This window comes from Phasianus colchicus, chromosome 14, assembly GCF_987193195.1.
Source record: "Phasianus colchicus chromosome 14, bPhaCol1.hap1.1, whole genome shotgun sequence".
Classification (NCBI taxonomy): Eukaryota; Metazoa; Chordata; class Aves; order Galliformes; family Phasianidae; genus Phasianus; species Phasianus colchicus.
The window spans coordinates 18,977,915-18,999,826 of record NC_143449.1 but is presented as its reverse complement, the minus strand read 5'-3'; the positions used below and the strand labels follow the sequence as shown (position 1 = coordinate 18,999,826).

Here is a 21,912-nt window from a genome sequence, read left to right as displayed (position 1 = left end):
AGGGGGCTGGAGCACCTCCCCTATGAGGACAGGCTGGGGGAGTTGGGTTTGTTCAGCCTGGAGAAGAGAAGGTTGCGGGGCGACCTCATTGCAGCCTTTCAATATCTGAAGGGAACTTACTCCCAGGAGGGGAGTAAACTCTTCATAAGGGCTGATAATAGCAGGACACGGGGAAATGGTTTTAAGTTAAAAGAGGGAGGATTTAGGTTGGATGTTAGGGGGAAGTTTTTTACTAGGAGGGTGGTTAGGTCCTGGAACAGGCTGCCCAGGGATGTTGTGGATGCCCCGTCCTTGGAGGTGTTCAAGACCAGGTTGGACGAGGCTCTGGGCAACCTGATCTAGTAAAGGTGTATGTTTGGTGGCCCTGCTAGGCAGGGGGGTTGGAACTGCATGATCCTTGAGGTCCCCTCCAACCCAGGTCATTCTGTGATTCTGTGATTCTGTGAGAATGCTGACAAGGTGAGAGAGGGTTCCTGTTAGTAACAATGCAAGCTGTAGTCTGTCTGACTGGCTGGGTGTTAGCATTGTGCCTGAGCTGTAAGAGCAGGTTAGGTTTATTTTCTCTGGCTGTGTGGCTCTTTGGTTGGTGCAAGGTGAGTGTGGTTCTTAACATGGAGCTGTTCAAACACGTCTTTGTAAACATCAAAGGGTGAGAGGACAGTTTTTTTTCTGTGTGAAATTGGTACTGTGCCTCTTCCCTTTGCTCTCCATCACCTCACAAACCTTATCTGCTGTGGAAGGGGATGTGGGGTGAGTCAGGCCTGATTCATCACTGCAAAATGAAGATGGCACAAAGGAAAAAAAAAACTCCAGGTAAAGTAGCTGGGGCTTCATGCCTCTGGCTGCAGGGAACCTGTCCTACCTGCTGTGCTGGGTGTGCCATGCCTCCCTGGGCATGAGAGCACAGCAGATGGGTAGGATAGGTATACAGGTATACAGGTATACCTACATACAGGGGTGGGAGGGTGAACAGAGACCCACAGGCAATGGGGGTGGGGAAACTGATGTGTATAGAAAGTATGGCATGATAATGCATATGTTACCTCTCATATCATGTGCTTTGTGTTCATCATATGTTATAGCTTCTCATATAGCAAAGATTGGGTACCTGATTGTATGCAGGCATATAAACAAGGCAGTGTTTGTGAGAGTGTGTGGTTTTGTCCATTACATAGGGCTATATTCTGTTACATGTATTGTGTGACTGTGAAATTCCATGTAGATACATACATACATGCATATATTACACAAAAATGAAGTGTATGCATGTAGTGTGAGTCTAAAATGTATATAAAAATGAGCTTTGTGGGAGAGATGCTTTACATATACACATAAAACTATATTATCTAAATATGTATTGCATCACATGCAAGGCAGTGTGAGTACAGCTTAGTACACACAGTTGCTGTACAGCTAATGATTAACTATTATACTTTCTATTGTAGGTATGAAAAATGGTATCTGATGTGGCAGAGCATATAAATGTACTCATGCATTTATATGGAAAGTGAGAGGGCTTTCAGAAACACACAATCAACTATATAGTGTATATACATGTATGTATCTCACAATTATATGACAACATATAATACAGTGTGTAACACAAACTGTAATTATAACCATTGCAATTAAGCATTATGTAGTGCCACCTATTACTATTTTATACAACACTTGTATTGCTGAGACCATTTTGTTCCTTTGGTCTTTAAACACAGAGAAACAAGTTGAACTTGTTCTTCTGTTTGTTTATTAGAGCATTCCTGGGACCTTAAGACACAACAGAAACATCTTCCAGTACAAAAAGCCACCAGCTGATCCTCATCAGCTTCACCTGCTTTGCCATGAGGACAGAAATGGTTTCCACAATGCACATGTAAAATACAAGCTTGAGGAAGTGCCCACTGCTGCAGAGCTCTTTGGAAACACAGAACAAGGAATCTGGGAGCTGTTACCTCTTCCCTACCTGTTCCTGTCTGTATTTCTCCTGTTAAAGAGAGCACTGGAACAGCACATGGAGAATAATGTATTGAACCTGTGCAATCAAGAAGCTTTAAATGCTTTTGGGGGAAAGGGCGGAAAGTAACCAAGACACTTCCCTCATCCAAGACTTGATTTTTTATTATTTGATATGAAATGAATTAGCTGTTGTATTCTATATCACCCCATTCTCTAAAAGTTGTGGGGGTTTTGGCACAGAACAGCACTTTGAGCATTCAGCTCACCAAGCTGCAGGGAGGACTCTTTTCTGTGTGAAACAAGGCAAAAGAAGAGATGTGAGGGCTGCACTCCTCTGTGACAGTCACCACTGCTGTAAAGTCCAAAAGCCTTCAAAGACCAGATGAAAATGCAAATTGCTTTGTAATTCTTCCACAGTTCAACCATCTGTATACCCAACTGCATACTAACAGAGTCCTGACATGCTATTGAGTAGCTTACAAAGAACACCTGGGGGGAAAATACCCTTTCAGACTCAATATGAATCACTGAAGAACAGGAGGGATGGGGCAGCTTCCTCACAAATTATCATAATCATCATCATCCTCGTGCTTCCTTTTCAAGGGATTCGATTCATTCGCTGCATTCTGTGATGATACCATATTTGTAGTAATAAGAATGTTCTTTGGTCCAATTAATGATGGATTAATTAGCACATTCTGAACTGTTGGAGTAGTTGGTGTGGCTGCAAAGATGAAAGAAAGAAGTCAGTAACTGAACATGTGGAAAAATGATTTTCCTACACTGAAACCCAATTTCCACTCTGAAGCTGTCAGGGGAGAGAGCAGAACTGTGAGGGAATGCAGAAGGGACAGTGAAGGGATAAGGGAAACCTGTGCAACAGTGCATGCTCTGATTGACATCCCTGTTCTACAGATGGGAACTAAAAGTAGGAGTTACCAGAATGACTGACGAGATTGTCTCACATGAGGAGATTAAGGAGATTTCTAATACCTAACACTGGAAGTGAAATAATTTCCCACACTATTACTACAAATTAATTTCTTTTCTGCTACAAAGAACACCGGGAAGTTGTGCAGAACTGAGGAATCATTGCTTGGTAGTTTGTCTCTTACCTGTCTTGACTGCTGCCTGAGAAGAGGGGATCTGCACAGTGAACCTCTGCCCCGTGAGCGACACCGGAGTGCCCACTTTTGTTGAAACAGACACTGTTTGTGCTGAAGGTGTTCCTAAATTCAAAACGATTCACTCAGAATACACAGGAACACACTGACACACACAGTGATGTAGACTTACCACAGGTTACAACAGTCGTTTTAAAATAAACTTACTTGGTTTTTTTGATGCTGTCAGTTCAGGTGCCAAATGCTAAGTTCGTGTGGCACCCACCATTACCAGCTCCCTAAGCATGCTTTAAAAACACTTCTCAAGACTTTTTCCTTCACCAAATCACCATGGGAAACCCCCACCGAGCTGCTGCTTACCTAAGGTGGGTGTGCTGGGCCTGCTGCTCACAGCTCCGACGCTCAGGCGAGGGACTGTGATCCTTCCTGCAGAGGAGGCCACCTGGCAAGAGAAAATGCTCAGTTTAACATCGCATTTGGAATGAATTAACAGCTCTTCACATGCAAGTGGGAAGTGGTTCCTCCCACAAGGCCACAGACAGCAATATTTTGTTAGACTGCAATCTCTGTTCCAGTACTGAAGTTCTCAGACTCTGATGTGAATCCATGAGCTGGAGAGCTTGTGGACAAAGACCTGCATAGAGCTGATCTGCCAGCAGCACATAGGTCAATCAAGTTAGCTTCTACAGGGGAGAATAACTACAACACTGATCAACAATGACACTTCTACCCCTCATCCAGCACCAAGTCACATCCCTTGTTGATACCAGCAATCTAACCTTAAGCCCAGTGTTTACAGTTCTTTCTTTAAAATGAACAGAGGCATTCGATACTATTCAGTAAGCAAAGTGAATCTTCTCCCTCTAAAACAGATTAAAAACTAAAACATAAGTAAGTAAGTTCAAAACACCTTTTAGTATCTGTGCTACCAAACACCTTACCTTATTTTTGCCTTTTCCAAGCAGAATGATAAGGCTTGTAAATTTTGCTGTAAGACTAAGAAAACTCACAGATGCTCTTTTTATACTATTTGTATTTGAAGTTAATCAGCAGTTAGCATACCTAGAAATCCTTAGAGACAATAACCACTTACTTCCAGCATGCACAGGTCGGTATTCATAGAATCACACCATACCACAGCCTGAGTTGGAAGGGATCTTAAAGATCAGGCTGCCCAGAGCCCCTTGGGCACCTCCAGGGATGGGCACCCCCAGCTCTGGGCAGCAGTGCAGGTCACTGCAGTGCAGGGTAAGTGATTTTCCCCTCACATACGATATAAATCTCTCCCCTTTTAATTTAAAGCCATTCCCCTCTTGTCCTGTCACCATCAGACTGTGTGAAAGTCACCCTCCCTCTGCTTATCAGCACCCTTTAGGCAGAGGAAGGGCACAACAATGCCTCCCAAGGGCTCTCCCTCCCCAGGCCAAACACACCCAGCTCTCAGCCTGTCTCCAGGGGAAAGGAGCCGCAGCCATCACACCCCCCTTTCAGCAGCACTCCCTGCAAACACAGCGTGCTCTCCGTGCAGCCAGCCCTGCCCAGCCCCTCACCTTCTTCTGCAGGGACTTCAGGCGGTAGTTGGGTGCCGTCAGGCAGTATCTGTCAGGGGGCAGCCTGGGCCCGGAGTAAGGTTTGATCAGCGGCAGCGGCGTCTGGTTCTTCTGCCTGGCGATGTCCAACAGGAACTGAACGCAGGGCGTTACGCACCCGCCCGCCCCGCCGCCCCCGGCCGTAACTCACATCGCGGGGCGGCGGGGACGTGAAGGACTGATCGGTGCGGCACTGGATCGCCAACCTCACGTCGTCCGCGTCCACGCTGGTCTTCTTGGCGTGGCTGGAGTAAATCTTCGCGTCCTCCAGGATCGTGGTCACGTACCCTGGGGAAAGAGGAGGCTGGGCTCAAACCGTCCCCGTCCCCCCCCCCCCGGCCGGGCCCGGCCGACCCGCAGCGCCGCCCCGCTCACTGTAGGCGAACTCCAGCATCTGGTTGATGACGCGCGGCTCGTACTCCGTGATGCCCATATCCTTCAGGATCTGCGCCATCACCTGCGGGGAAACGCGCACCGTCACCTCGGCCCGGCCCGGCCCGATTCGGCCCCGCGGTCTCGCTCCGTACCTGCGCGTCTTTCGGAGCGCTCTTGGGGGACGCCATCTTGGCCGGCTCCATCGCTTCCGCCTCCGCAGGTCGGCCACTTCCGGTTGCGTCATCAGGGGGCGGGAGCGCCGCTGCGGCGGCCGGAAGTGCAGGAGGCGTTGCCATGGAGACGCGGCTTCGTTGTTGGGGGAAGGGAGGGAGCGGCGGGGCGCGCGGCCTGCCCGCATCGCAGCGGCCGCTGCCTTCTTTCCGTTTAACACGCAGCGTAGTGGCGCGGGATCAGTGCTTTTAACATAAATACATCGGTGGGGAAAACGACAGCCACGGCAGCACCCCCTTCGGGCCCGTGCTGAGCACAGAACGATAGAACCACAAGATCACCCAGTCCCACCACACTGTTACCACAAGCACTAAAGCACATCTCGCAGCCCCTCATCCAGGCGCCTCCTGAACACTGCAGGGACGGCGACTCCACCACCTCCCTGAGCAGCCATCCCAGTGCCTGGCCTCTGGCTGGGAGAAAAAGTTCTTCCTCACGTCCAACCCAAACCTCCGCTGGTACAACTTGCAGCCATGCCCTGTTCGTTGCCTGGGAGAAGAAGCCAAACCCCTCCTCACCACAGCCTCCCTTCAGGAAGTTGCAGAGTGCAGTGAGGTCTCCTCTTGCGGGAATGGATATTAAAGAGAGCAGTCGGTTTGAAGAAGTAGAACATCATGCATTTGTATTCTGTAACTCATCCTTAGAGATAGTTGATCTAAGAAGTAAAATACCATATACGTTAGCGGCGTGTTTTAGGAACATTATTCCTGAATTATGTGATTAATTCTTTCTTGCAAAACTGGAATAGTTGTTACATGTTCCAAACAATGCGAGTAGAGTGTTAGGGATTAGCAAACATATCGTAGAGCTGTTCTGTTAGCATAAGCAACTGCCAGCAAAAGAAAAACATCAGAGAAGCTATGGCCTCTACACAAGGCTGGACTGTCTCAGTCCGTGAGAAGGTTGGGGGTGAAGGCAGGCACCAAGATACTCCCGTCTTTCTCCCGAGCTGATCTTTGTGGAAGGAAGGACAAGCAGATATCTGCAAAATAATCACAGAATGGCCAGGGTTGGAAGGAACCTCAAGGATCACAAATCTCCAACCCCCTGCCACATGCAGGGCCACCAACCACCCCATGTAATGCTCGACCAGGCTGCCCAGGGCCCCATCCAACCTGGCCTTGTACAGGTGTGGAATAAGTTAATTAATTAACTGGAGATTTACACCTATGCAGCAAAAATTTATGTTTGTCCAGTGTTTCCATGTTTAGTGAAGCATCGAGAAGATTGTGAACCTAAAACACTCAGCCAATGAGGAACCAGGGGAGAAAGAGATCAGCGTCGGGGAATAGGGAATAAAAGATGTAATTCTGTTTTCTGGGTGCTCTCCTGCCTGCAGGAGGCCCGCCATTGCAATTGCAAATAAAATCTGCTTTATCAGAGATACCGTCCTGGAAAATTATTTGGATATTTCCTACACTCTGAGCCTCCTCTTCTCCAGACTAAACAATCCCAGCTCCCTCAGCTGCTCCTCATAAGCCTCGTGCTCCAGACAGCAACTGATCCCCGCAGCCTGAAGGAGCCCAAGGACGGCCCTTCCCACACAGATTCCAACTGAGCCCCACATCTGAATAGAGACAAACAGCCGCTGTGACCCCGCTGTAATGCCACAGCTCCGCGCTGCCACGCACTGCAAAGCCTTCCTCAGGTTCTCATTCCCACAGAGAACATTTCATAGAACCACAGAACCGTTAAGGCTGGGAAAAGACCTCTGAGATCACCACGTCCAATTAAGTGCCAACCTGTCCCCATCGTGCCCACCACACCTGGAAGCTGCAAACGCAACCTACACAGAGATGCAGGCACAGCTCTCAGCACCGTCCTGCAGTGAAACAACGCCAGCTGTGGGGCTGCAGCAGGAGGGGTTCCCCATCCCGGGGTTATTGCCTGCACTGCAGAGCATTGCAGAGGGCAGAGGTGGCCCCGTGGGGCTCGAGGCGCTGGGAGCAGCACGTGTTGGTGCTGGACGTGCAGACAGCCAAGTGCTGCTGCTGAGCTCTTTGGCTGGAAGTGCTGCAGTGCTTTGGTCCAAGTCATTTGACTTTCATGAGTCATAGAATATTACACAAAAACATCCTGCAAGGAGGGAACGGAGGATGAATTCCAGACACTGACCTTAGACAACAAACAAAACCCACTTTTTCCTCTCATCTTAGCATAGAGGAGGAGGGGAGCTTTTCCTCCGTGAGCAGGACACAGGCTGGGGATTAGGGTGAGACTCGGCCTCAGCAAGCCATCTGCCAACAGCGCCTTTTATAAGAGGCAAGGCACTTCATATGGGTTTACCTCAGAGAGCAGCCAGAGGCCCTTTTGGACCCAGAGGCTCCATCCCTCCGCTTGGCCTCAGAAGCTTCCTCCTCGGCTCCTGTCCCCTGGCCGTGCCATGAATGTCGGCGTTCAGCTCTCCGTGAGCACTCTGCCTGCTGCCCGAATAAAAGAGCAGTTGCTTCTCATCTCTGCCCAGACACTGAGGTTTCTTTCAGAGTTAGAAAGCAGGAAATCAGGTCACAGTGAGGCCAGGCTGAGCACTGCCTCCTCCGATTGCCTCCACTGAACCAGTGACATTCATCAGAGGTGACTCCCCAGGCTGGGAGCTATCTGCTTAGACACTGTGCAGCCCACAGCCCACCCCACCTCACCAGCACAGCATCAGGTGTTGAGATTTCTGAAGGATTTTTAGAAGTGCTTAAGGAGCAGCAAAAAAGTGCAGCCTTCACACTTGGGCAGCTTGTCTTGTCTTGAGGCACTGGGATACCTCGATCTCTTGAAAAAACAGCCAGTGCTTCAACCTCTTGGAAATGACAGCAGAAATCCTGCTAATGTTAAAAGCAAGGCTCTGTCAACATAATGCAGTGACTGTGTTCAGCACTGACCTTTCAAGCCCAAATCCCACACTGTTTGGCTCTGCAAAATGCTGGGTTTGGGACAGTCTTTCAGACAGAAGAGCTGTAAAGAGTACAGCTCCAAGGAGGAGGTTTCTTTCCTACCAGGCATCCTGCTCACTTCATTCAGGGTTAGGGAGGAATTCCTGAAGAGCGTGGCAGGACTCACCCTGCTGCAAGCTGAGCAGTGAGAGCAGCATCTCAGATGCTGAGTTGAGTGCCATTAACCCACTGCTCCCTGGAGGCTTCCCTTGTTTTCTCTGGAATGATCCCATTTCCCTTCGCCTCCCCCAACCTGGTGCTTCCAGCTCGCAATCTCTGATCTTTTCTGAAGTGGAAAGTAAATCAGGGCTCAATGTCAGGCTGTCTCATCCTGAAGACTGATGTTCAAATAAAGGCTTTTCCATCCTAACTTAATACAGCCACTAGCAATTTATCACCCCATGGCATCTGCTGGGGAAGAGCTCAAGTGGGAAAGGCCCTAAATAAACACAGAATGATGGAAAACTGTGAAACTGGTCCAAACGGGCTTGTTAATTTTCTACTATCAAAGGATAAAACAGTTCTATCTGTGACTGCAGGTACCCTTTGCAGGGTAAGAAGGAAAGCAGAATGAAGGGTGTGATTTAGTGCAGCACCATTAGCAGCACACAGGGAGGAAAGGATGGATCGCTGCACAATAGGCAGCATGGGAAACAGCTACAAAAACTCAGACAGCTCTGGCTGCTGTCCTCAGAAACTGTGCTCACAAATCTGGTCAGCTGCCCTCCCCTTATGGGACGAATGTGGGTGGCAGTGGCCTTCTGGGAGTGCCATCTGCTTACAAAGCCACAGAGCTCCTGTTCTACCCTTCCCAAGGGCCGAGGTGCAGCCTGTCCTCAACCACCTGCTGCTCAGCACCGGCTCTGGTCCATGCCCTGCCACAGCCCCCAAGGAAGAGGGTCTGCAAAGTTCTGAACTCATCTGCTGGACAGGACTTACTGCCACAGGATCACCAGAGCACCGCTGGCTGCGTCACGTCATGGAGCCCAGAGCCCAGGTTCTGTACCCAGCGCCTCTGCAGCCTGAAGGCAGTCACTCTGAGTCCTGAAGGCAGAACAAAAAGCCAAGCATTAAGGAACAAACTGAAACCTTTGATGGCACGAGACAAAACGTAAGCAGTGATAGAAGGGTAAGGGCACAACTCCTTCCCTAATGGCCCTCCAGGACACCTACCTTTAACTTTTCTTCCAGAAAGAGCTGCATAGATTCAGCTGTGATGCTTCGCATGATACTACGCTCCTCCAGTTCAATTACACGCTTCAGAAGCGACTGCTCCCAGATAAGGACAAAGCCCACAAGAAACACACAACAACCCTGTGTTCAAATCTGAATACATTCGTATTATTTATTGGCTGTATTAAATATATTATCTATTTGATAGTTACAATTTAGTAATACAATGCATGGCAGCTTTAACATAGAGATACCTCAAAATTACAATACAGAAGAAATGAAGATACCTAACACATTAATGCCACTAGGGTGTATCGTTCTGGAATGGATAAGAGCTGATGTCCATCTGCACTGCGGGAGGCTCTCCGGTACATCTGCAAACATTGAGTACTTTGTGGCAATTACAGAAGAACTTTTACTTTTTTTTTTTAGGAGCTGTCCCTTGTTAGTATTTACTTTGCAATCCTAATTTACCTTTTAAAATCATCAGAAATAGTATTGTGAATTAACCTCTACAAACTTCGTTCTAAGAGTTAAAAGAAATAACCCTTTGGCAACAGAGATTTGCTGAAGGCGGTCGTATTTGCTAAAAGTAGACTATAAAGAGGAACAGAGACAGACTGTAAACTCTTCTGCAAACTAAAGACACTAAGATCTGTATAAAACTCTTTCCAAAAGCGGAGGGAGAGATTTCTATGATATAATAAATGATTAACTTAAAGTTCTGCTACAAGTAGAACAATACATTCAAACATACATTTTTCCAGGACTTTTAATCAAAATAAATAGAGTACAAAATGAAGAGTACATTTTGAAAAGATTAATTTCAGATTGCACCATAAATCTACTTTTACGAGTATTAAGCGATACTATGTCATAATTTAGGTTCTCCACATCTGAAATACAACACAATGCCTCGAACTACAACGCAACATTATTCATCAACTGCCATAGGAGAAAGACCCTTAAAGTGATTAATTACTGGCAATCCCTAGCCTGCAGCACTAGCACATCCAGCACTCCACGTACAAGTGCCTCGTTCTGGTGGGTATAGTGTGATAACCCTCACTCGAGCTTTCTATGCCACGCTCCCATGCTGTTAGGAAGACCCATTCTAAATGCTTTCTAAACTTGCGAGCTCCAGCTTTCAAAGCCTTTGGCACGGAGAAGACAGCTGTCAGATTCACCCGCAGGTATTCGCAAGCAGAAGTAACGAGAAGGGCAGATGTAGTGCACAGCGCCCACCCAAAATCCCCCCTGACAAACAGGACACGTCTCAGAGAAGCTCATAGCAGGCTGAACATTCCCATCTAGGAAACAACGGAATGTGAAGCTGCTACCACCGGGATAGCAGGTCGGTTAAAACATTGTACAAATGTTAGCTAAAAAGAGTTCTTTCACGTACAATTTGATCATTCGGGTTACGTAAGAAGGGCATCCAAAAGCAGTCTGAAGTTTTATTTTTTAGGTTAATAATAGTACAAAAAACATTTGCTCAGTTTGAGCCAAATAGTGTAACATTTATCATAAATGCACTCTTTCTCCTTAAAGACAATACCTGTGCTTTTCTGGAAACGCTGCAAAGATTTCATCCAAAGCACAGGAAATTACTTTTCTCTCAGGCACTGAGAGTGAAATGTGGATTGGGCCAACAGCTGCTCACCACCAGCAGGAAGCACTGCGTTCACAGGTGTGCAATGCAAAGGGGCCTTTCCTGCACTGCCATATCCGAACGCGGCTGCTGCATGGACATGGCATCCTGCTAACATTGTGTCTAAGCATCTCGATTCAAACCCTACAAATGCTGGCACCCGCTACTTTAAACGCTCGAAATGATTATTACTGAATCCAAACTTAAAATAACTGTAAAGTAGTAATATCACTAAGTCAAAGTCAATATTCTGCTTTCCTTCTACAGTATATTAAATGTGGTATGCTCGAGTAATGTTCTGCAATACAGTACTGCTCTAAGCTTAAGCATTTGTGCTGCTGTATGTCACGTATACCGAACTGCGACGATGCCTGGTTACACACTGCTGATGGGCTACCACTGCTCTAGCTGTACTTGGAAAGGACTTGCTCTAATAACGCCGTCCCTCTCTGACTGCCCAAGGGGCCTCGTGTGAATTCAGAGAGAGCAGAGCGTGCACACACACACACCAGTGTGCACAATAAGGCAGTTTGTGCTGTTTTCTTAACAGCTAACCCTGATTATAGAGGACAAAGGATTACCCTTTCTACAAGAAATCTGTGTTCAGTATTTGGAAAGGATCTGCCGACCCAGCCTCGCTGTCAGCCAGCAGCAGGGCGGAAATGCGCATATCCACACATTACCAGCTAGGATTTCAATTAGAACTAACCATAAATACCCGAAATAGCTTCTGTACAAAAAGCTGAGCACTGAGTAGGTTCTTGTCTACTTGATCACAAAGTATTGAATAACGACAGCAAATAAAATAGCAACCACTGCGAACCCGCAGAGAAGAACGATGGCGATGAAGCGCTCCTCATGCAACGTCTTCTTACTGTCTGCCAGCTCCGTGGGCACGGCGGCACACTGCGACTCCAGCTCCTGCTTCTGAGATGAGAACACTGCACTGGGGCTGTAAGGTCCATACAGTTCTTGGGATCCAGCAGCGTCCTGGGACTGACGGCCAGCGCAGACTCTGATCCGGTATTCACAGTTTGTCTGCAGGCCCGTGAGACGGAAGGAAGTCTCTGGTCCCTTGTATACCTGGTCAGCACAAGAAGAAAGAGAACCACTCTAAACAGGATTCGTCTTACAAACTGCCTTTGCAGCCATTTGCTCTGACAGTACAAGCAAAGTGTCAACACAGATCTGAAACACTGTGTTTGCTTAACAGATTATTTCCACATAAGTGCTTCTACTTGAAAGGAAGAGCAGAAGCAGCAGGAATTTGCCTGCTGACAAAAACAACAAGCTGAAGAAAACATACAGTTGTGCAATCTGTGTTAGGCTTGAGAACAGCACTCCAAAAAGCCTGCCCACCCTTCCCTGCCAGGACATACATCTGCAGTGATGCTGCTTCCATGCAGTGTGACTAACAGCAAACAACTGGTATGAAACATTCAAACTAGTGCTGCTACTTGGAGAGCTACTGCTCTCACGTGAGCTGAGCAAAGGAGGATGTGCTTTGGAATAACTTAAGAATTTAAAACGTTATCAGATTCGTAAAAAAAACCCTGAACAATTGAAGAGGAAAATGTTGGCAATCCTTTTTATAGGTAAAAAGCCTTGAGTTCATTTTGTGAAACAGAAAGTACCTGATCAAACTCTCTCCCAGCAGCAAGCTGGAGGATGTAAACAATGGAATCTCCTTTCATCGGCTGTAAAGGTTCCCATGTGATTTCATAAGTGTTTTCTTCCAGCTGATTTGCTTTGGGTGCTAGAATAGAAGCAATTTGTTGGTAGATTAGAAAATCGTCTGTAAGGAACCGGAAGGAATAAGCCAAAATCACCAGTGACAGTCATTCATATTCAGTTTCCTTGCTTACAATAATCCCTTAGTTTGCACATGTTCCATTTTACTGGGAAAGTGGGTTTTTAGCATCCACCCTACCACATACGTGCTCACTGAGATCTCTAATGCTCACCTTTAAGAGATGCAGGGGGAGACTTGGTTGTAGTGAAAGCGTAAACGTCAGAAAACTCTCCCTCTCCAGCATCATTGTATGCCTGGATTTTGAAATAGTACGTGGTGGATTCACTGAGCCGCTGTACTTTGTATGTATGACATGGACCACTATAAACTGTAACAAACCTGGAAGAAAAAACAGACAAGTCAGAAGTATTCAGGGATCACTAATTGGTATGTGTGACGTTAGCACAACAATGCTGACAATGCATTCCTTGTGCCCCAGCATCACACACACACGTGCTGTGCACAGCAGGCAGCTCAGCACTGCTATTGTGACCAGTGGTTCCTTATGTGCACTCCTCAGCAGCACGCACCATCCATGCTGCTTCCAGACTTCATTTATATTCCCCAGACAGTCATTAAACTGGCAGGGCACTGAGCTACAGCACCCCACAGAAAATACACGGCCAAACTCTGGGTTTCAATGAAGAGAACCACCCCTGTGTATGCTAGGTTTGTTTGTAACTGCAAGTCAAGAACAGCTGTGTGCCTGTATGCAAACTGGACTTCATTTCAGGATTTTCAAGAAATACAAAAACTGACAAGGCTGTCAGACAGTAACGTGTTATTATCTGAGCAGTAAATAGGATTTACTTTTTACAAGTACATACAAGCACAGCAGCTATTCACAGCACTTCTATAGTTGAAAGATGGGATGCCAAAATTGCAGGAACATTTGGGAGGTCCGAGCAACTCACTGGTGCAAACATAGGTGAGAATAGTTAAAAGGTCTTAAAAAACCTGACACAAAGTTTTAATGCGTCAAGAATATCCTCAGTGTTCCACTTATCTTACCTGCCAAACCTGTCCTCCATCTGCAAGTTGAACTGTGTAGGGTTGGTAATTAAAGCTCTGCTAGGACCTTCACCCCATTTAAGTTTAAGGCTCTGGTAGCTGAAGACCACACATTCAAGGTGAGGAGGGTCAGGAGGTAGTGGTTTCGTTTTGGCTTTAATGGAATGACTGAAAGGACCAACTCCAAAGCTGTTTATGGCCTGTATTCTCACCCTAGAAACATGAGAAGAGCTATATGGTTATTATCGGGCCCTGAAAAATGCTAGGTAATCAGTTAACATCTGTAAAGAATATAACTACGAACAATAAAGGAATTAAAATGCAGTTAAAAGTTAAAAATAATCTATTTCAAAACAAGTGAAAATAATTGTAATTTCAACCTAATAACATTTCAGCATTTCTCAGCATTGTTCAGGTTTACACTGTGAACCAGCACCCAGCTTCTCCAAGGCGATGATCAGCCAAGAGAGGGGCTCTACCCCTCTGCACACACAGACTCTCTTTTGGTGAAGTACCAATCATACCAAATAAGCCATCAGGAATTAAAAGAAGCCCAGAGCAAAGCCTTGGCTTTGAGAACCAAACGACAGTCTTAGTGCAGCAACCTTCCTGCTAAATGTCAAGGCTTAAAGTCTTGATATGATGATTTGATTTGTTCAGAGTTGCAGAGTGAACCAAGCATATTCTGTAAGCTGAAAGACATTACTACAGAGTTTAAAAAAACTGCCCTTACAGCTAGTGAATGAAAGCTGCTACAGATGCAGCTTTAAAAGAAAACTGATATTACCTGTAGAGAGTATCAGGCAGCAAATTCTCAAGAATGTGGCTTGTATTCCTTCCAACAGTTACAAGCTGCTTTTCCCCATATTCTATATTATATCCAGTGATCTCTGCCCCATGACAACACGGTTCTTCCCATTGAATTGCAAGGCACGTTGATAAAGGAAGAGAAACTTCCATTTGGTCTTCCTCCAGCAGCTGCAGTGCGGACACGGCCGCAGGCACTGATGCAGGGGTTGTCACCACTCCAGTCTCTCCAAACAGCCCAACCCCAGCCATGTTCACAGCCTGGAAGGGACACCATGGATTGTTAACTGAATCCACACTTTTCTACTCAGTACATTTACCATGCTTCCTTCTGCATGCCATCACCAACATGGAAGAGCAAGGGAAACTGCCCAAATACATTGCAAACATGACACCTGGTATTTAATGCAATATCTTATTTTTAGATACATGTAGTTAGGAGGGACTGGGGGGGAAGGAAAGCCTTAATAGATGGCAGTATATAATTGCATTGATCCAGAACTGAAGTTTTTCTTCCACCTGTATCTACCTGCTCATTTGGTTACTAACACAAAAAAAAGGCTTTTCATACCTGTACACGACAGTAATATGTGGTTGCAGGTGTGAGACCCTTTACTTCATAGCTCTGGCAAGGGCCTGTGTAAATGACATGCATTGATCCTTCCACCTGTCCCCACTCCAGTCTGTATTCACTGATTTCTGCACCATTGCACGCAGGACTCTGCAGGTTTCAAGCAACAAATTACATGTTCATCATACAAATATGGTCTCTCACTACACTGAACAAAGACATCAAAACAAGCACTGGGGTTGAAAAGCTGAGCTTGAGAGAACAGTCTGTCTTCTCAGATATGACACTCTGGCACTTTACTACTGCTAGTACAGTGCACCAAATCTACAACAATAACATATGCCTCTACACAGAGATGTCCAAAATACTGCACCCATACACTTATCACTTCTTCCATTTCCATGCCAGTGTGTATGCTAGCATGATTCTAAGAGCCACACAGTAATTTCTGTCTTACTGAACACCTGTTAGCACCTACCTCCCAGGAAACTGCAACACAAGTTGCATTTTTACAAGTGATTGCAGGTTTGCAGCACTGATCAGGGGGGCCTGGAGCAGTAGAGATTTCTGCTCTGTCCGAGTGAGGACCAAACTGCAAAAAAAAAGTACAACTTCATGAATATAGAAACAGTCAAGCAAAAACTAACAGGCATGCGAGCTGAAGAAAACAAATGATTTCTAACAATAAGGAAGCAAATAGAAGATTTCCATGCTCATTTTCAGGCACCATTTTCAATTCCTTTCAGGCAGTTTAGAAGCTGGCTCTGTGCCTACATGAACCAAAACCCTCCCACTACGTCCCACTTCAGCAGTTGTGCCACTCCTCCTTTCCCCACGGTCAGAATCTCGCTTCCAGAAGCAGCTGGGTGGTGTTTCAGAAAGGCTTTTACACAACTAACATTTACCCTAACCTCATTCAAACCTTGCATTGTTTGAACACACCCTCTCTGCACAATGCTATTCGCACTGCACCAATCCGTAACTGTAAAATACAGGGCAATTTCTTAAGGCACAAACACCAGGTGATTATCTACTGCCAGAAACGTAGGGTTTACTTTTTTTTTTTCTAATATATATATACACACACATGAGAAATTCTGCTCTGCTCATGAAAATCTGACAGAACACAAGCTACAAGTTACCATCAGGCTCTGAACCGGATAGCACCACCACCATCCTGTGTGTAAAACCTGGCCTTGTTAGCAGGGCACTCACCCCAACCCTGTTTGCTGCCCGCAGCCAGAAGCAGTATGCTCTCCCAGGGAGCAGGTTGCTCACAGTGCACTCGGGTGCAGCACCCTGGTACACCTGTCTGCGCTCCTCCTGCTCTGAGTTTGCCATCTCTATAACGTATTCTGTTATGTCAGATCCTCCATCTACAGGTGGTGGGCCTGCAAAATAAAAAGGGATTTTTTTCTATTAATTTCACTAAGCACTTTTTTTTTCTTCTAACTAGTTTCTACTTCTCAAGCCTTCTCATGCTACAAGTCAAGCTAGACGCATGCTAAAAATCAGGGTGCAGGTGTTCACTGCAGCTGAGCAGAACAACATCAAGTTTTTCTTCCCCCCTCAGGAACTGGTATGTTAGCTTAAGATAGCCTTTATCAGGTTCCTTCATAAATGTCCTTCAAAAAACAGTCTATCTTCATCGCTGCTCACTTATCTCCTTTACTGAGATAAAAGTAATAAATAAAAATAAATAAAAGGAGGGTTGATTCTTAAGTTGCCAATAGTAATAATGAATGCATCAGTAACAAGGCAGCCAGAGAGCCCTCCTCAATGAAAGACACTCATTTAACACACTCTATACCATTGCAGACATGCATATCACAGCTGGTTTTTCAAGCTTTTTTTTTTTTAAATAAAAGTATCAACATGGGCAATATTACTCATATTCCTTTGATATTAAAACACTTATTTTATTTAAATAGATATATAAGATTTTTCAGGAGCTTACCCCACTGCAATGTGATCTCCTTGGGCTTCGCCTTGCCTGCCAGGCATGGAGTGGGACAGGGCCCCGGAGGAACAGCCGACGTTGTAACAGTCAGAATATCAGAAGCCTGGCAGTAACACACATCATTTCAGAGCGGAAGCAAACATTGCAGTGAAACAGACCAAAATGACTTTCCAAAGCAAATTCATTCTCCTTGCTCTCACCTGGCTCTCCCCACCTCTGCTGACACAATGAACTCTCATTCTGTACGAAGTACCAGGCTTGAGATGATCACACACGTGCTCTCTCTGGGAACCGCTGTAGATGGTGTCCCATTTACTCCCTGCAGCAAAAAAGAAAACATCCTATATACTGCAAAGCTTTTGCAAAAATCAACCTTGACAATTCCTGTACAGTTATTAATGATGAAGATAAAGCACGAGACTCAATTTGAAGGATGAATTAGACAAGGAGCAAAAACACGTGTGAGAAAAGAACAGCAATCGCTGCAGCGACAGTGGTGAATCACAAGTTAGTACACAAGCTCAAACAGTACTTAATGGCAACTGCTTACCAATTACTGCTTCTGAGATCTCCAAAAAGTATTTAACGATGTCTGATCCTCCATTATCTTTGGGTGGCTCTGAAAGAAAACATCACCTTAAAATAACTTACTGAAGATGTAAAGACAATGCGTTACGTTGTTATCGACTGTCTTCAGACAACATTTTAATCTGCTGTAGAATTAATTCAAGTAAAAAAGTCAGTTCAGAAAGAAAACTGTGTACATACATATAGTCACAGTACATTTTACAGAAAAATGTTTTTTTTCTGTTTTTAATCATGAGGAAGAGGAGTACTGTGCATTTCTCCTGCAATACCATTCCCTGCAGAGACAAGTGTTCAGCCTACGGGTTTGTCTCTGTGTTTTAATCTGCATTACCAGGTGACTGCACATACACAATGTGTGAGAACAACTCGAACACAGTACTAACAAACCTACCCCATGCTACTTTCACACTGTGGGAATGGATCTTCCCCTTTGCACTTGGTTTACTTGGTGGCCCAGGTTTGTCAGGGTTGGTGCTGTGTTCCACTACCTCACTTGGGCTGCTTTTTCCTTCGCTGTTGTAGGCAAAGAGCTGTTCAGGAACAAACAGAACATGTAAGTGACTGGAAAGATTGATTTAATGATGGGTAACACACTGATGATTTACAAAACTCTTCCATGCAAAACCAACAACAATTGCAGGTAAATTTCTCTAGTTTCCATAGAAAGGGTCTTAGCTATAAGAAAATGCTAAAATCCCAGAAATGCATATGGTCATAATTAAATTAGTAACAAAACATAGTACAAACCCTAAACTTATAGGATGTACTCCTTCTAAGATTTCTTAAAGTGCACGAGAGTTCGTCTCCGTTGTATTGTGGCTGGAAACCATAACCCTACAAAGAAGGAAAAACAAGGACAAAATGCAGTCACTAGTTTTCCATGATAAAATGAGAAAGTGATTGGACAGTGAAGGAAAGACAACAATAACGTCCTTGCAAAATAAGATCTGGGAGGAGCAGAGGAAGGATAGGGGATCCCTACAAAACAAGATAAAAGATAAAGCTGAGAAGAAGAGTTTCAAGTCCCAAGGATCTGGTTAAACAAACTTATCTTGCAAGTACATGGCAGGAGATGCTGGCTTAGCCCCTTGTGCACATCTTGTTTGTTGGGCAGAACGAAGAGTGACAGACAGTTTCAGTTGGACAAAACAACCAACTCTGAATCCAGAGTACAAAGTATGTGTCAACAAAGGAAACGAAGGGCTGTACCACAGGGGGATGGCTGACAGGAGAATGGAGAAAATGTGAACCTCAAGTACCTCAGCCAATGGGGAAAGGACTCACTAGTGTCAGGGTACAGGGATAACAGAGGGGCTGTGTGTCCCCCAGAAATGTGAGAGACCCCATAGGGGTACAGCCCAGTGGATTCTCTCTTTATTCAAATTAAGGAAGATGAAGACTGTCCTGTCTTTTCTTGGGTAAAGATGGTTGAGCAAGCTTATTGGAGCAGAAATTTTTCTAACAGACAGATTGTTTTGCATTGTTGTTGTTGTTGTTCTAGCTGGAACTTCATCTTTGTTTCATAAATGCATGCAGTGCTTGCCAATTTGGAAATAAAATACTGGTTGAAATGTTTATTTATGCCCAACCATGTATCGAGCTTTTATAGATATGAAAGAAAGCTGCACTTACAGAACCTTCTTCTTCCACGTCTAAAGTATAAGTGAGGGAGTCCTCTGAGGACACGCCGCTGGGTGGGCTCCACTGCAGGGCCAGCCAGGTCACTCCAGCTTCAACGAGCACCGGGGGAGGTGGGGCTGGGGGGACCATCCCTGCTGTGTAGTACGTCACCGTCTCGCTAAACCCACTGCAAAAATGGTTTTTTGGGAAGTTAGCAATGGCACTGGGCAGCTGATGAGAAAATGGATGATACCACAAATTGAGTTCCTTACCTCATTCCAATATCGTTTTTAGCAGCCAGTCTAAGCGAGTATTTTGTGGAAGGAGAGAGTTTGGTGAGCTTGTACTGCTTCAGGTGCCCGTAGTAGCATTCTTTGAAGGGTCCGTTCTTCCCCTTTAAAAAAGTGAGAACGACCTGAGCAACTTCTTGCACTGAGACTGTGCACTCCCTGCTAAGGTCATTTTCTTAACCTCTAACTTTTCCTAAATTTCACTGCACTAATTTAATAAAAACTAGATTAAAAGAAACAGTAAGTCCAAAGAATTAGAAAGCTACAGTCACCCACACCACGCTGAGCATGCCTGACAGCAATCCTGAGCACTCCAGGTGCCAGAATCACATCTGATAGAGGTGAGATGATTTTTTGGTACTGGAGTTGTGACAAAATTGTAATAAATCACTGCAACTGAAAATAAACCACAAATTTGCAGTTTTTACCACTTTGGGATATATTTCTTTAAGAAGTTCAGACTGGGGCAGTATTTTTGACAGCTACTGAAGGGAGAAGCCAAACACTTGATAAACAAAGGCCAGGAATTGATGCTGCTCTGACTGACAAGGACCACGTGAGGACACTGAGCACGGCTCTCAGAGGACCTGAACTGATGGTCTGCTCCAATGCTTCACTACTACCAATGGCATTCAAGATCTCTAACTGACTTAACTGCCTAAGCAGTTGCACTGAAAATAGTGGATGAACCAAAGCAGAAAAGTATTTTTAAAGTATAATTGGTCATTACATTGCTGGGTATTTTTTCCACTAGAAAAGGGCTTACCTCATCCCATTCTAAAAGAAAATTAGTTATTTTGGAACCGTTGTCATTTGAAGACTGAAAATAAAGAAACAGTGAAAAAAGTTAAAATCAAACAGTTGAATGATTGCATTTTTTCCATATTAAGACAACAATTGAGTGGTCAAATATATTTATAAATTCCAACTGCCTTTTAAAATGAAAAGAGCTGAAAAAGTCTGCAGTAAGCACACACAACAGCTTCTCTTCTTCCACAAACACTTTTGATAACCTGCAGCTCTGAGCATGTGCTCTGTAAAGTGAGCCAGAGAGGAGTGGGTAAAAGCCAACAGCTCATTCCATCCCTCACTCCTGATGGCTCTCTGAACTGCTACATTAATATTTTGAATTAATTTGCTTTCTAGGAAATTCAAGAAATTAGGAACTTCCTAAGTGCAGATTATACAGATAATTTAACTGATATTATTCATCTATTAACCATTTTTTCCAGGTGTAAACATAGCTGTTAGAAAAACATGGAATGATAATAAAACACACTGACTGAATCTTCAGATTATACTGCATGTATTCAAAAGTCAGATTCAAAGGGCAATGTACAAATTAGAGAAAGAAATTCACTATGAGCTGGTACAAGTAACTACCAGAATTACAGAATTATAACGTTATCATCTAGAAACTCCACTTCAGTGCTCTCTCTCCTTTCTTACAGTGCCATTTCAGAAGAGAACTTTCCCACCAGACAGTCCATACTTAAGAGAGTGCTGCTTCCAACTCCATCATGCTAAAGCCATGTGCAAGAAGTAAGCAAGCAACAAAGGAAGCAGGAAGAAGCGATCATGATTTCAGCCACCAGCCTTAACTGAGCAAAAGCTAACATCTAAAACAAACACTACATTACAGGCAAAGCTAACGTAAGCACACTGGTACGAATACATCAGTCTGCTTTCTGCTTACCTTCCACTGCAAACTCAGGCTGTTTTTGGTTCTATTAATTAGCTTCGGTGCAGCTGGACAATCTGGCTCACAACTTTCCGTAGTGAAACTCACTAATTCTGAAACAGATTCCTTTATGGAACTGCTGGTTGCTGAAACTCTAAACAAAAGGACAAGAAATTATGTTATCACATTGGCACCTCAGAATTTAAGGAAAGATTTATCAGCTTGAGAAATGCATTTAATTGTAAGTTGTCATAACAGCAGCAGGACCAGAGCCTTTTGTTACTGCAGATCACTGGTTCCAAAGCATTGCTCAGGAATGAAGAAACAAAACCTCATTTCATGATCTCACTCCAGGTTTCAGTAACTGATGTTCACGTAACAAACACCAGCATCCAAAAGAATTCTAAAATCACAGAAACACAGAATGGCCTGGGTTGCAAAGGACCACAACGCTCATCTAGTTTCAACCCCCTGCTATGTGCAGGGTCGCCAACCAGCAGAGCAGGCTGCCCAGAGCCACATCCAGCCTGGCCTTGAATGCCTCTAGCCAGAAGATAACCCGATGTTTA

General features: G+C 45.0%; 2 protein-coding genes across 8 annotated transcripts in view; both read right to left on the bottom strand.

Moving 5' to 3' along the window:
- Positions 1 to 2,100: 2,100 nt before the first annotated feature.
- On the bottom strand, positions 2,101 to 5,331 carry TAF9B (TATA-box binding protein associated factor 9b). 2 transcript variants are annotated; one of them, XM_031594011.2, is made up of 7 exons: positions 5,197 to 5,331; positions 5,045 to 5,126; positions 4,821 to 4,957; positions 4,631 to 4,741; positions 3,441 to 3,522; positions 3,072 to 3,185; positions 2,101 to 2,680 (listed from the first exon to the last, which is right to left on the bottom strand). In XM_031594011.2, the coding sequence occupies exons 1-7, from the start codon at positions 5,245 to 5,247 to the stop codon at positions 2,514 to 2,516; spliced, it is 744 nt and encodes a 247-aa protein (XP_031449871.2). In that variant the 5' UTR covers positions 5,248 to 5,331; the 3' UTR covers positions 2,101 to 2,513. The 2 variants fall into 2 exon arrangements, with proteins under 2 accessions (XP_031449871.2, XP_031449870.2); XM_031594010.2 differs by having other exon boundaries at positions 4,631 to 4,765; positions 5,197 to 5,330.
- A 4,187-nt stretch (positions 5,332 to 9,518) lies between these two features.
- The window catches only part of LOC116229508 (fibronectin type-III domain-containing protein 3a-like), a 37,639-nt gene continuing 25,245 nt past the window's right edge, over positions 9,519 to 21,912 (bottom strand). For all 6 annotated transcript variants that reach the window (XM_031594013.2, XM_031594015.2, XM_031594012.2 and 3 more), the window contains 17 exons: positions 21,359 to 21,497; positions 20,429 to 20,482; positions 19,645 to 19,766; positions 19,385 to 19,559; positions 18,500 to 18,586; positions 18,144 to 18,282; positions 17,715 to 17,783; positions 17,365 to 17,483; positions 17,162 to 17,267; positions 16,420 to 16,595; positions 15,683 to 15,796; positions 15,205 to 15,354; positions 14,614 to 14,894; positions 13,827 to 14,039; positions 12,988 to 13,154; positions 12,658 to 12,779; positions 9,519 to 12,106 (listed from right to left, as the gene is read on the bottom strand). In XM_031594013.2, the coding sequence (XP_031449873.1) occupies positions 11,789 to 12,106; positions 12,658 to 12,779; positions 12,988 to 13,154; positions 13,827 to 14,039; positions 14,614 to 14,894; positions 15,205 to 15,354; positions 15,683 to 15,796; positions 16,420 to 16,595; positions 17,162 to 17,267; positions 17,365 to 17,483; positions 17,715 to 17,783; positions 18,144 to 18,282; positions 18,500 to 18,586; positions 19,385 to 19,559; positions 19,645 to 19,766; positions 20,429 to 20,482; positions 21,359 to 21,497 (2,551 nt within the window). In that variant the 3' untranslated portion in view covers positions 9,519 to 11,788. The remainder of the gene's footprint in view (positions 12,107 to 12,657; positions 12,780 to 12,987; positions 13,155 to 13,826; positions 14,040 to 14,613; positions 14,895 to 15,204; positions 15,355 to 15,682; positions 15,797 to 16,419; positions 16,596 to 17,161; positions 17,268 to 17,364; positions 17,484 to 17,714; positions 17,784 to 18,143; positions 18,283 to 18,499; positions 18,587 to 19,384; positions 19,560 to 19,644; positions 19,767 to 20,428; positions 20,483 to 21,358; positions 21,498 to 21,912) is intronic.

Excerpts from the sequence above, each read along its gene's own strand:
- TAF9B (XM_031594010.2), bottom strand. The coding sequence starts at position 5,247 with ATGGAGCCGGCCAAGATGGCGTCCCCCAAGAGCGCTCCGAAAGACGCG. Across the intron at positions 5,127-5,196 it reads GCGCTCCGAAAGACGCGCAG|GTGATGGCGCAGATCCTGAA; the intron begins GTACGGAGCGAG and ends GTTTCCCCGCAG. Across the intron at positions 2,681-3,071 it reads TCAGGCAGCAGTCAAGACAG|CCACACCAACTACTCCAACA; the intron begins GTAAGAGACAAA and ends TCATCTTTGCAG.